This window comes from Andrographis paniculata, unplaced genomic scaffold (genome assembly GCF_009805555.1).
Source record: "Andrographis paniculata isolate CXL003 unplaced genomic scaffold, ASM980555v1 Contig80END, whole genome shotgun sequence".
Taxonomy (NCBI): domain Eukaryota; kingdom Viridiplantae; phylum Streptophyta; class Magnoliopsida; order Lamiales; family Acanthaceae; genus Andrographis; species Andrographis paniculata.
In genome coordinates this window covers 2,336,498-2,349,084 of record NW_026137618.1, presented here as the reverse complement: position 1 = coordinate 2,349,084, position 12,587 = coordinate 2,336,498, and the positions used below count along the sequence as shown (strand labels likewise).

The 12,587-nt window shown below is 34.3% G+C and overlaps 1 protein-coding gene across 1 annotated transcript; it reads left to right on the top strand.

Moving 5' to 3' along the window:
* Positions 1-437: 437 nt before the first annotated feature.
* Positions 438-9,486, top strand: LOC127240957 (ribonuclease 3-like protein 2). The gene is made up of 4 exons (XM_051259833.1): positions 438-497; positions 8,125-8,222; positions 8,314-8,372; positions 9,263-9,486. The coding sequence occupies exons 1-4, from the start codon at positions 438-440 to the stop codon at positions 9,484-9,486; spliced, it is 441 nt and encodes a 146-aa protein (XP_051115790.1).
* Positions 9,487-12,587: the final 3,101 nt, after the last annotated feature.

The window sequence follows — 12,587 nt, the reverse complement described above, 5'->3', positions numbered from 1 at the left end:
TATAATTAATTATAAACTAAATATATTTATTGTTTAATATAATTTTATATTATTTAATTGCTTTAAAATTTATAATTATATTTATTTAATAAATTAAATTAAATTTACTAATATTGATTTGTTCAATAGAATTATATAATATTTGTATTTATATATATTAAATTTCAAATTGATAAAATATATTCAATATTGGTATCATTTGTAGAATATAAAATATTATGAATTATAAAAATACTACAAAATTTAAATATAATAATAAATTCAATATAAATTACAAAAATAAAATATATATAATATATAATATATATATACATATATATACATTCCTAATGCCATGTGGGACACATGGCAATAGAATTGCATCTTCCCAGCATCTCTCATCTCTGCAGAGATGCTGGGAAGCGAGGTGCTGTAAATTTATTTTTTTTTCTAAAACGATGATGTGGCGCATCGCCGTTGCGGATGGCCTTAAGGCTTCATTGGATAATGAAGATGAGGTACTGCTGAATGCAGAGTTAGATCCAACATTATAGGAAGCAGCTAATGTCGTATCCTCACCTGCTTACAGCTCTCACTCTCATCGGTATTCGGGCTTCTCGAAGATAAACTGGTGCGAGTTGGTCATTTTATCTCTCTCTTATCCTACTGCACATTAATAAATGCAATGAAAAGGTGGTGATGGATCTCTATCCTAATTGGGTATTGTATCAATTTTATGTCAACAAAAGACAATAGTAAACATATAAAGCAACAAGTTAAGGAGCCTTCTTGTAATATAGTAATTATGAATGATTAATTTAATAAATAAAAATAAATGAAAGTTCTTATATAATAATTTGTTTAAAGTGTATAATATAGCTATTGACAATAATGAATAGTGAATTGGTGATCATGTTACAGATACAATGTAGCCCTTCCCATATCATATTCTCTTAATAAAATGGGGAAGTTTGCTCGGTGCTGCCGATAATTCGCTAGAGTCATCCTGCAATCACTCCAGCTGAGTTGAGAAGTGACCTATTTGAATTGGTTTTGACTTGAGAGCACGGAGCCATCCAGCTGGGTTGTTGGTTCCGAAGGCATTACTTTTTCACAAAGTTTGTTTATGTTTGTGCTTAGTTCTATGAATTTTTCGAGCTTGATTTTCTCAATGCTTCTTGAATTGAATCTTGGTCCTTAATTCATTTTAGTTGCATTTATGTGAATCTGGATTTGAAATCTTGATATGTTATATGTGGGCCAAACAATGGTTTTCTCCACACTCATTTTCCACACATTGACACTATGTTTTCAATTTTTTTCATCCTAACTATTTTTGCAATTCTTTTTAAATAACATCTCAGTTTCTATCACTATCATAAATAAGCAAATATGTTTAGGTACATTTAATAAATTAATACAACTGCCTTGATAAAAAGAAACAACTAGGCATTTTTGTTTATACATTAATTTATTTACCTTCTGCAACCAGCCCCTAATTACTGCTGCCAAATTACTAACACAAAATGCGTTCATCCTCCTGACCCTCCAAACTTACACAACAAAACAGAAAAACCTACCCTATTCAACTTGGAGTGCAGAAGTGCAGTATCACAGAAGTATAAACAAAAGAGCACACTCAAAGAAGACCCCCATACCAGCTCCGCGTTCATATCTGTTCATCGGTGTTCATAGTAAAAGAAATTAGGATATTATAACCTATTGAATTCCTTCTTGGACATCATTGGGTTTACTTGTTCTTACAATTGTCACACTCTGCTTTCTACGTGGCACGGTACAGAAGGTGGAATGCTTGCAAGAATATATACTCTGCCTGTAGGAGGATATTATGGGCTCCTGCTGCCAAGAAGTTGTCAGAAAGTTCTCAGAAGAAGTTGTCCAATGACTATGTAATAGCAATGATTCTCATAATCTTAGTGTATCATATTACATGTGTGTATGATTGTGTGTATCCTCTGTTAATAGGAAGTGTATTGTATTATATATATATGGATTGATCAATAAAACAAACATATCAAAGTAATCATACTATGCTTGTTGGATCATTTAAAATAAACAACAAATCATGTCACCCAAAACTAGACAAAAATGAAAAGGGCGGAGGAATAGACTCAGCACAAATAGCCCGAAAAGTATGCATTCTACATTGTATATTTAGTAACAGTAAAATCCACATTGGTGTCTTCCCAATTTGACAAGAGAACAATGCAAAGTTATTCACAACAATAATATATTTGTACTCAATAATTATAACATTATAGTAGGAATAAAAAATTCTACATGATTACTAATCTTTGAGTAACAGAATAAAACAAAGTACAAACCAAGCAGAGGCTTTCATGCTTCCAATAAGCTATAAATTGAAGAGACATGTCATGGGAAAACTTTAATAAAAGTTCATCTGAGTTTATGAAGTAGATTATTGAAACTTTATTGAATTTAAAGGTAAAATTATACTAAAGAATTTTAAGTGTGGAAAGTAGAGTATAGATGAAGTGAGGTGAGTGGCGATTGGAGTGCATAATGTGTTCGCATGGTGATGGAGGTGAGAACGTTGAATGAATGTTCACAATCTCGCGTAGGTGTCTATGGGTGAAGTCGATTAATTTTTATTGAGAGTGATAAGTTTGTAAGCATGCATAAATAGTAACAAATGATCTTTGGGGATTAAAGTATATGTGATATATGTATAAATTTCGTAGGGAGAGTGACACATGCAAGTTGATATATAAGACTTATGTTGGCTAATGAACTTCCATATGCAATCATGGAAAGATAAGTTAATTCCCAATAAATTCAAGAATTGCATACTTATCCCAGATGGTAGAACTTTAAACTATCATTTCAATAAATGACAATTACTTCCATTAAGATACGTAACCTCTTTGTATTCTCCTCGATCGTTCAAGCAAGTCAATACACCAATAATTTAAACCAAGCTCTAATTGAACTCTGATAGGATTACGGAACCCTATTTTGCAGGATTCTGCAAAGAGCACTAATTATGATCAAGAATCTTTCAAATCAATGATAAAACTTGGGTGGTCCAAACCAAAGAGAACAGCTCCTCCACATTCAAACAATGTACAGAAGACCTTCAAGAAATCTTATAATAATACTCCAACAGACAATTTATGACAAAAGCAAGCAGCAATTAAAAAACAAAAATATAAAATCACCCCCTCCCCCTATAAATAGGATAAGCAAAAAGACCTGGTCCAGTATATCTCAAACAGCAGACCTCATGGCTTCAAATGTCATAAATTTATGCATTTTTAATCACATGGAAAGGGAGTTCAACCCAACAATTATACAAAAATTTCTTCGGGTGTGGGCCATGTTTGGGATGTTCACAATATCCCAGCTGGCTAGCGATTTTTACCGGCTTCAGCTTACCAAAATTAACCACCACCCCAGTCAAGATGGGCTTTCCATTAAATTATGAGTTATTATCCACATAGAAAGGGAGCTCGAACTAGTAACTAAGCAAAAATTTCATCGGGTGTATGCCGTGTTTTCTAAGTTCACATTTGTGCAGCTCGCGTGCAGTTGTTACAAGCTGTCACTTATAAGACATAAATCCTTCACCTCTCTGTCTGTCTCTCCCTCTCTCTTTTTCTCTCTCTCAAGCAATCTCAAGCAAGAGCCAAGAGAAGGAAAAGGAAAGAGCGGTACAAAAACTATATAAGTTGAGATGGCTTTTCGAAAACAACATAAAGTTATCTTGTGTGAGGAGAAGGAGGATAACAGAGCTGCAAAGGCTCGAAAGTTATATAAAGAAAATCCAACATATAAACCTACATCCGAGATTAGGCTTCTAAATAAAAGCATTTTGTGTTTGATTCTGAGATTCATTTTGCTTGTTATTATGTGGGGGGTTTTGACTGTGCGTCTACTTTGCATTGTGTCAAGAAAAGGTGGTTGGAATGGGGCAGGAAGAATAAAAGGGCTCCGAGAAAGTCAAGAAACTTGAAATCTAGAGATGCTCAGGTGAGATGTTCTTACCGTGTTTTTTTCTATCTTAGTTATATATCTTGGTGCGTGGTTTTAATTAATTTTTTAAATATTAGAAATAGCAACATATATATTTATCTATAGTTTGGTTTGAGCACTATGAATTGGCTTCTAATCAAGTCTTACATTTTGAATTGCAATAACAATATTTAATATTGGGGACATAGATTGGTTCAATGGCCTTTAATACAATTGGTTTGGGCAAGCACAATGACAATAGTAGGAATTGGTTTCAAAAGAGATTGAAGATTGGAATTGTGGAATATGAATTTTCTACCGGCATGCTATATTGAAATTAAAGGTCATTTTACATTAGAGACTTCAATTTTTTGTATTTAAAAAAAAAAATTTCCTAATGTAAAATGGGCATAAAATCAAAGAAATTAAAGTAATCTCCTTAAGTTCTATACATTGTACATTCAAATATTGTTTGTGTGCTATTTATTTCTTCCCTGTATATCAAAGAAAATATTAACCATCATCCTTTAGAAGTTTGGTAATAAATAGATCTTAGAATTTTATTTTATTTTATTTTTACTTAGTTTTTTTTTTTTTTTTTATGGTTCATTCATTCATATCAGTTTATTTTATTTTACTTTTTCTTCCACAATTTTTACAAAGGTTTTCATGGATAATTCCAATAATGCAAGGAAGCCGGTAATTTAGGATTTAAATCATTGATTGAATTCTAAATCTAAAATTTTGTGCTACAAAATCCAAAAAGTAGTGATGCACGTACAGACCTATTTGACGATATGAATACTCTATTGAGGATACAAGTGCCCACACTTTGGTAAATGTACGCTGGCATTGAATGTCTTGCATGGATATTGGCTGGTAATTTTTATGAGCTAAGAAATGCTATTTTTAGTATGATTTCAATTAAGATCGAAATCAGCAAACCACATATGCATTTTTGTTTCTCTTAATCTCACTTTACCATATACCTAGGGAATTCTACGATTCTTGTTTGCCCACTTGTAGCACACCTATTAAATTGGTTGATGAATGCGCCAAGGAACATATAGCATCCTATCTGAATAAAAGATGCCGTCTAAGTGGTAGATGGAGGGCGTTTTCCAAAGCACACCAATTACAGAAAGGGGATATAGGGATCTTCGGATCGATTTACACTTGCAAGTTATAGGTAATTTGCAATTACTAATGATGTATTTGAATTGTTTATTGCTTGGGAAGGTAACTTCATGATTAGTTGATAGCTTCAAAATGCTTGCGACATTTCAGTGTTATTTTAGTGCAATATTATTTGTATTTGTCATATTTTTGTTTTTGTGCATGTGCGTGTATTAATTATCAGCAATTCATTTTGCATTTAATATTTTAGATGAATAGCTTTTATTTTGGTTAAAATTTCACAAAGCATTATATCTTGAAGTTGCACATCGTACAAGTGAATGAGCTGGATGTGGGAAGTGCAGCTCTCACTCTCATCGACATTCGTGATTCCGGAAGATAAATTGGTGCTAGTTGGTCATTTTACCTCTCTCTCTCATCCTATTGCACGCTAATAAATGCAATTAACAGCCATGAATGAATCTCTCTGCTACTTGGGTAATGTATCAATTTCATGCTAACGAAAGGAAATAGTAAGCGTACAATTAAGGTAACAAGCTATGGAGCCTTTCTTGTCAGAGAATCCTTAACCAAAGAGGAGTCACATACATTTATAAGTGACGCAGATGGGCATTAGTTTTAAGGTGTTAGGTTCAAAGCTAACAAGGGTAAGGATTAAAAACAATAATATAATTTTCTTGTCTCATATATATTACTTAAACTTGAATCAATTAAACATGTGAAATGGATATGCCTGATTTATTACATATCCACGCTCACATATGACACGACTCCAACTCTTCAACATTTACACACTCTTATATGTGCTTACATTTTTACTTATGTTAAATGGGTCTGATGGTATACTTTTGAAGCAATTTTCTCGTGTAAAATTTATACACTTGATTTAGCTTGAGTGGTTTAAGATGTATAATTAACTAACTCATAATTTGTATTATTTTTAAAGTATAATATTCTATATATATATATATATATATTTTATTTTGTTGAAAAGCTTGAGCCTTCCAAATGGTCTCCGAGTATGTTGAAAAGCCTTGGAAATTTCTGAGCTTTTCAAATGGTCTCGAAATTTAACTATATTATTTTTGTTATAATAGAAAGGTTTGGGAATTTCCGAAGCTTTATTATATATATCATTTTATTTAATTAATAAGCTTCTGAAATTTCTGAACCGGTAAAAAATTCAAATTCCCGCCTCTTTTCCTTCTTCATCTTCCTCTTTCCCTTTTTCTTCTTCCCCTTCTTCTTCTTCTTCTTCTTCTTCTTCTTCTTTTCCTTCTCCTTTCTCCTTCTCCTCCAATTACTCTAGAGCAAGCACACTTAATGCTAGAGTTTTTTCAGTGTGGCTCCCAAAAATAATTGTGCACATTGTTGACGTGACTAGTCTATTCAATCCATTTTAACCTCGGGGGTATCACATCCTCTCCAACTACTCATATCACTATTCAACTATGGGGGTATTACATTCTCCCCGGCATAAGAATACAACGTCCACGTTGCACCCAATGATCTATCAACTGCTAGGTCCCTCAATAGTCAGATCAACGACGGTAGGCTGTCGCAGGTCGGCTATGATACCAACTGTGACACCCAGCCCTCAAGTCAAACAAAGTTGAGTGTATCAGAATCATAGACTGGCCTCACAGGTCAACACGGGTCCTTTCCCAGTGCCCTTCTGTCCTCACTCACGTTCACCCTGGGAGACTTTCCAAGGGTCACCCATCCTTAAATTATTTTGGAACAAGCACGATTAACTCTAGAATTTTTTCAATAGGGCTCTCGAAAAAGAATGTGCACATTGTTGACATGAGTAATCTATTCAATCTATATTAACCACTATTCAACCTCGGGGGTATCAGATATTTTCCGACTACTCACATCACTATTCAACTCTAGGGGTATTACAATAATGATATGAGGATATAATACCCCCAGGTTAAATAGATTGGACAAACTATTCATGTCAACATGGTGGCCTCGGTGCTTCCAATAAAAATACTCTAACACCACAATTTCCGCGTAGCAAGTGGTGCCGAGGTCGATCCACAAGGAATGTGAAGTTTAATTTCTGTTTTGTCACAATTTCAAATATTGGGGGGAATCTAGATTTCAAAAAGATTAAACTTCTAGCCCAATGAGTGAACAATAAAACCGGATTAAAGATTCGATCATTGATTTTAAATAATCTCGTTATTCAATTGGTTATAGGCTTTAGATACGATCATAACGCCCAATTTTTCATTACTTTATTGGTGGCAATGGTACGGCCGATTAACCGCATCCCTAATCAAAGAAATAATCTAGGTACGACCATAAATTAATTTCCTCAATTGAAAATAGCCCGAGAAAAACTTAATTCAAATATTCAATAAATTACGAAAATATTAAATTATTTGGACTTCACTAGTTCAGCTCAAGAAAGAAATATTGTCCAAGACGCCGTTCCAAAACAACTTCGAAGAGCTGTTCAACACCCTGAAGATCTTAAGGCCAACACTGGCGGAACCAATTATGCAAGATTGGACATTTGCTGAAATTCTGCATTCAGATAGGAAAGAGATCATTAGTGTGGAGCATGTTACTAGAGAAGAAGAGCGAGCTGACATATTGACCAAAGCATTACCACGAGTCAAGTATATCGAGATGAGAAGTCTATTGGGGTTGAGGAATCTTGGCTTAAGGGGGAAAAATGATGAAATAATTCTGATTTTATTAGTGTGGTCAAAAGAAATTCAATTTGGTAATTAACGGTGGAGTAATTGAGACATAATTGGTACATTTGAATATGTACAATTATGTCTCCATTAGTTTTTAGAAGTTTCAAGTTGTGCATTTAGTTTTGGTTTATGTATTTGATTTTCATTATTAAAGAAAACAAGAGTGAATTCTAGAAAACAAAAAAACAGAGTGAATTCCAGAAAACGAAAAAACGGAGTTTTGCTATTCTTCTATTCTTCTATTCTTCTTCCTTGTATTTGTCTCATGTTTTTGGTGTGAATCTTAATTCCAATCTAGGTGAGTGCCAACACGCCGAGCAGCAGTGTTAGTAGAGATATCATTGTGAAGACGACATATATAAATGCTTCATTTGCAGGAACATTCGAAAGAAACAAGTCATTCAAAAGACTTTTTTAAATTTAAAATAGAATGCAAATAAATAAAACAAAATGCGGATAAAGTTTGCGGATGTATTTGTTTTTGCAGGGGTAACTCTTTCTCCGTGAATATCTTCAATGACAGAGACAATGATGATATGCCAGCAGGTATATATGATTTTATTCACTTCGGATTTTATAAATAATGATTTGTTTAGATTTATTTAGCTTTAACGGTATAAGTGTTGATATTTCAAAATCCATTTATTTTGTTTTAACTTTTGAAGATTTTGCATAATTAAATGTCTTTAAAAATTAAATGAAAGCTTAGTATTTGGAATCTATTAATATATAATATTTTTGTTTTAAAAAAAAAAGTAAAAATAAACCATAGGTTTCTTCATGCACTCATGTCGGGTTGGGATTATCTATCTAAATTTATTCAGTTTAACAGGTTCACCCAATCAAAATTAAACACGTGTGTATTTATTTGTTTATATTTTTTTATTTTGTTAAAAATCAAAATCTAATTAATTTACCAAATATTTGCACAATAGTCCATATCATTTCCCTCCTAATTCTTTCATTCATATTTCTGTGTTCTGCAAATTAATTTTACCATCAGACCCAATCCTTCTCTATTCTGGCGTTCTCCAAATCGACTTCACCTTCCTACCCAGTCCTTCCGCCTCAAGAAAATTGGGTAAATTTGGACCGATGATCCCAAGCCGTGTTTACTCGAACGCGACTTGTGTTGCCTTTGACTCTTGTGTAGTGTTCCGTGTCTTGGGGCCCTAACCCTGAGATTGAATTGTTGCTTTTGTGTTCACATCGCCGATCGATCACCGGCATCTTGCTTGCATTCCATGGACGCAGCGCCGGTAGGGTTTTCTGCGCTTCCGTCTGGGGAGCCGGATGATGTTCAGAATTTCGAGGCGTCCGTGGCGGCGGTGGAGAGATTAATCAAATACCAATTTCGTGACATGAGGCGTCTCGAAGATGCCTTGATGCATCCCTCCTATACAGACTCTTCTCCTATCAGCGACTCGAATTTGTAGGTGATGCCGCTCTAGGTTTGGCTATATCCAATCTTGTTTTCCTGCAGTACCCCGACGCCGACCCCGGCAAACTCTCGTTGGTGCCAGCAGCCAACATTAGCACCGAGAAGCTTGCCCGCGTCGCCGTCCACCACCAGTTTTATAAGTATGTTCGCCGTAACGCTGTTGTTCTTGACGAAAAGGCAATTTTCTTTTCTTTCTCTGTTTTCTGTGAAGAAATTTAAGGCTGCTCATTTGCAACTGGAATTTAATTTTACAAGGTTTAGATATATATATATATGATTTCTTCCGATCTACAAATGCAACGTCGTCTTCCTCTCTTTCTTTTTGTGGTTGTTTATACACAATTGCAATTTTAGTACATAGTGCTGGAGAATGCGTCAAATAACCATTGAAATGAGGGAATAGTCTCGTTGTATAAAAGTGCTGCGCCAAAAACCACTGTTTGTTTGTGGTGATTAACACCAACAAACAAGGCCAACGGACGATTTTCCCTAATCTTTCTATACGTAGTGTCGAAAGAAACTACATCTCTAAAATCAATATAATCTGCTCGCATTCTCCCGTCAGCCCAAAATATGTTTGTAATCATACCATCTTCATTCACTTGAATAGAATACGAGAAATTTGAGTCTCTACTTGGCATTCCTTGCAAATGTTCTAACACCCCTCCAGTATCTCCCACCTCCATGTACTTTGTCCTCTTCGATCGCAAGTAATTTTTAATGTCTTGCCTTGTAAATCCCAAGTTATCCCGACTACCGGCTTCCTTAACCATTAAATCATGTGATAGTTTTGGAGCAAGTCCCACATGTTCGGATATTTCAATTTGCGCAGCATGGACCTCGTCTATCCTCCTATGCGACGGGAAAAAATGAGTCTTCTGAGGACTAGTGAGCTGATGAGTGTATTGAGAAATAAACTCAAACACTTCGTATTTCTCATTATCTTTCAATCGAATTCTCATCATTTCCTTACACCCGAATCTTGTTATTGCCCGAGGAGCTCTTGTATTATTATTTCTTTTATCTTCCCCCTTGTACCTTCGGCACTGCAAGAAAACATTCTAAATTTTATCCTTCTTGTTCGATCTCTATGCATTTTATGTCTTTTTATGCCAAAAACCTGTTTTCCTGGCATATGCTAAGTAAAACTAAGCGTCTTCTTCATTGTCAAATTCCTTTCCAATTTGAGGTTTTTCTTCAATAGAAATATGATGATTATATGGTTGATCATCATTTTCATATTCGTAAAGTCCAATCTACGTGAAGAAGAAGATTTATTCATGTCTGACTTGTCAATCTCCATTATCTGTAATTTAAAAAATTCAAACAAACATCATTTAAAAATTCAGCCAACATCATTTAAAAAGACTAATAATTTATCACAACAAAAAACTAAAAAATTAACCTATCCACTTTTGCACAAAATGCCAATATAAATCAATAATAATCCATAGAGTAGATGAGTGAACAAATTCTACTGAAATAATACTACTATAGAAATTTAGAGAAAAGTAAAGTCTTAACTTCAAACTTATATAGACTTTATTAAAGATCAAATACAAGACCTACATTTCCAATCCTCTGCGGACATTCATCGAACACTTGCTAAAATATTTCACAATTTTTAAAAATTATTATTGATTATTTTTCTATCCCATCTGAAGAGATTGTATGCAAATTAAATAAAATAATTGTGCTGTGTTAAGATATATAGATACAGTATAATAAAAATAAAAAGATAAAAAAAACCCTAGAGTGGGAAGAAAAAAAAAAAAGAGAAAAGTGGAAAAGAAAAACAAAATATAAAAAAAAAATTACCTGTTGTAGTTCTCTTGGCGGCGGAATGACTGGGTCAGAAGGTGAGTTGATTTGGAGAACGCAAAATAGAGAAAGATTGGGGTCTGAGGGTAAAATCGATTTGCAGAACATAGAAAAATGAATGGAAAAATTTGGAGGGAAATGATAGGGACTATTGTGCAAATATTTGATAAATTAATTAAAATTTGATTTTTAACAAAATAAAAAATATAAACAAATTGGGTGAACCGGTTAAACTGGGTAAATTTAGACCGATGATCCCAATCCAACTCAATGGAATTTAATTTAATTCATTTTTATTGATGTTGAGTTTTGGCGACCGTGACCCACATCTGGTGCATACCCCGACCCGGTGACCCAATTTGCCCCAGGATGCCATCTGATCCGTTCATTCTAGGGTTTTAATTCTAGTTGTCTATCCATTCATATATATATTTATATATGAGTGTCGCTTTCATTCCGAGACATGCGCAGCCGCCTGTATTAATACAGTTCTCTCTTCTCGTTTGGGTTCGCTCTTCTCGGATTGCTTGAGATTTCCGGTGAGTCTAGTTTGTGAGAGGCAATTATTCCGTGGATATTTGTGGAGAGATTAGTGATTTTTTTAGGTCCGATTTTCTCTATTTCGAGTTGTTTCACTTGGGATTAGGGGATTAGGGTTCTTTGGATAGGATAGAGGCGCTCCGGTGCCGTTGGACCGAGTTCGAATGTCCGGTGTTTTTGCCTCCTTTTGTTAATAAGGGTTAGCGTTATAAATTTGAGCCACAAATCGGAATTCTTTGTTGGTGTTTGATTACTGCTTTGTGTGTTTAGATGTTCTACAAAATAAAATCTTTATTTAGATTTTTTTTTTATTGTTTTTCATCGGTATCCAAAAACTTACACAACCTACATGAAATTTAATTTTTAAATATTCTTTATAAATATAAGATGTTCTTGATACTATAAAATTGATGTGAATCGATTCATTCTACTTTTGATTTATTTTTAAAATCCAAACATTGCACTAGCATGATGAGAATGGCTTTGCTTTAAAACTGTTAATGGTTTCATACAAACTGCAGGCATTGCCCGAGTATGAATGCTTCTGTGGTAAACAATGCCACAGGATGCATTCACCTCTTTGGAAGTTTCTGGCCGACGGCAATTTGAAGCTTCCCAAAACTGTTGTGAAGATTTTGAAGAAGAAAGTTAAGGAAAAAGCTTTAACGCCGAGCCCATATTAATTACAGTGCAGCTCTCACTCTCATCGATATTCGGACTTCTCGAAGATAAACGGGTGCGAGTTGGTCATTTTACCTCTCTCTGTCATCCTACTGCACATTAATAATTGCAGTGAAAAGGTGGTGATGGGTCTTTATCCTAATTGGGTATTGTATAATTTCTTGTCAACGAAAGACAATAGTAAGGATATAAAGCAACAGAGTTTTGAGTTGAGAAGATGGCAGCGGGGTGCATGAAGCCATCCACCTGGGTTGTTGGCTCCGATGGCATTGCTTTTT

Excerpts from the sequence above, each read along its gene's own strand:
- LOC127240957 (XM_051259833.1), top strand. The coding sequence starts at position 438 with ATGATGTGGCGCATCGCCGTTGCGGATGGCCTTAAGGCTTCATTGGAT. Across the intron at positions 498-8,124 it reads CATTGGATAATGAAGATGAG|GTGAGTGCCAACACGCCGAG; the intron begins GTACTGCTGAAT and ends ATTCCAATCTAG. Across the intron at positions 8,373-9,262 it reads CAATGATGATATGCCAGCAG|GTGATGCCGCTCTAGGTTTG; the intron begins GTATATATGATT and ends TCGAATTTGTAG.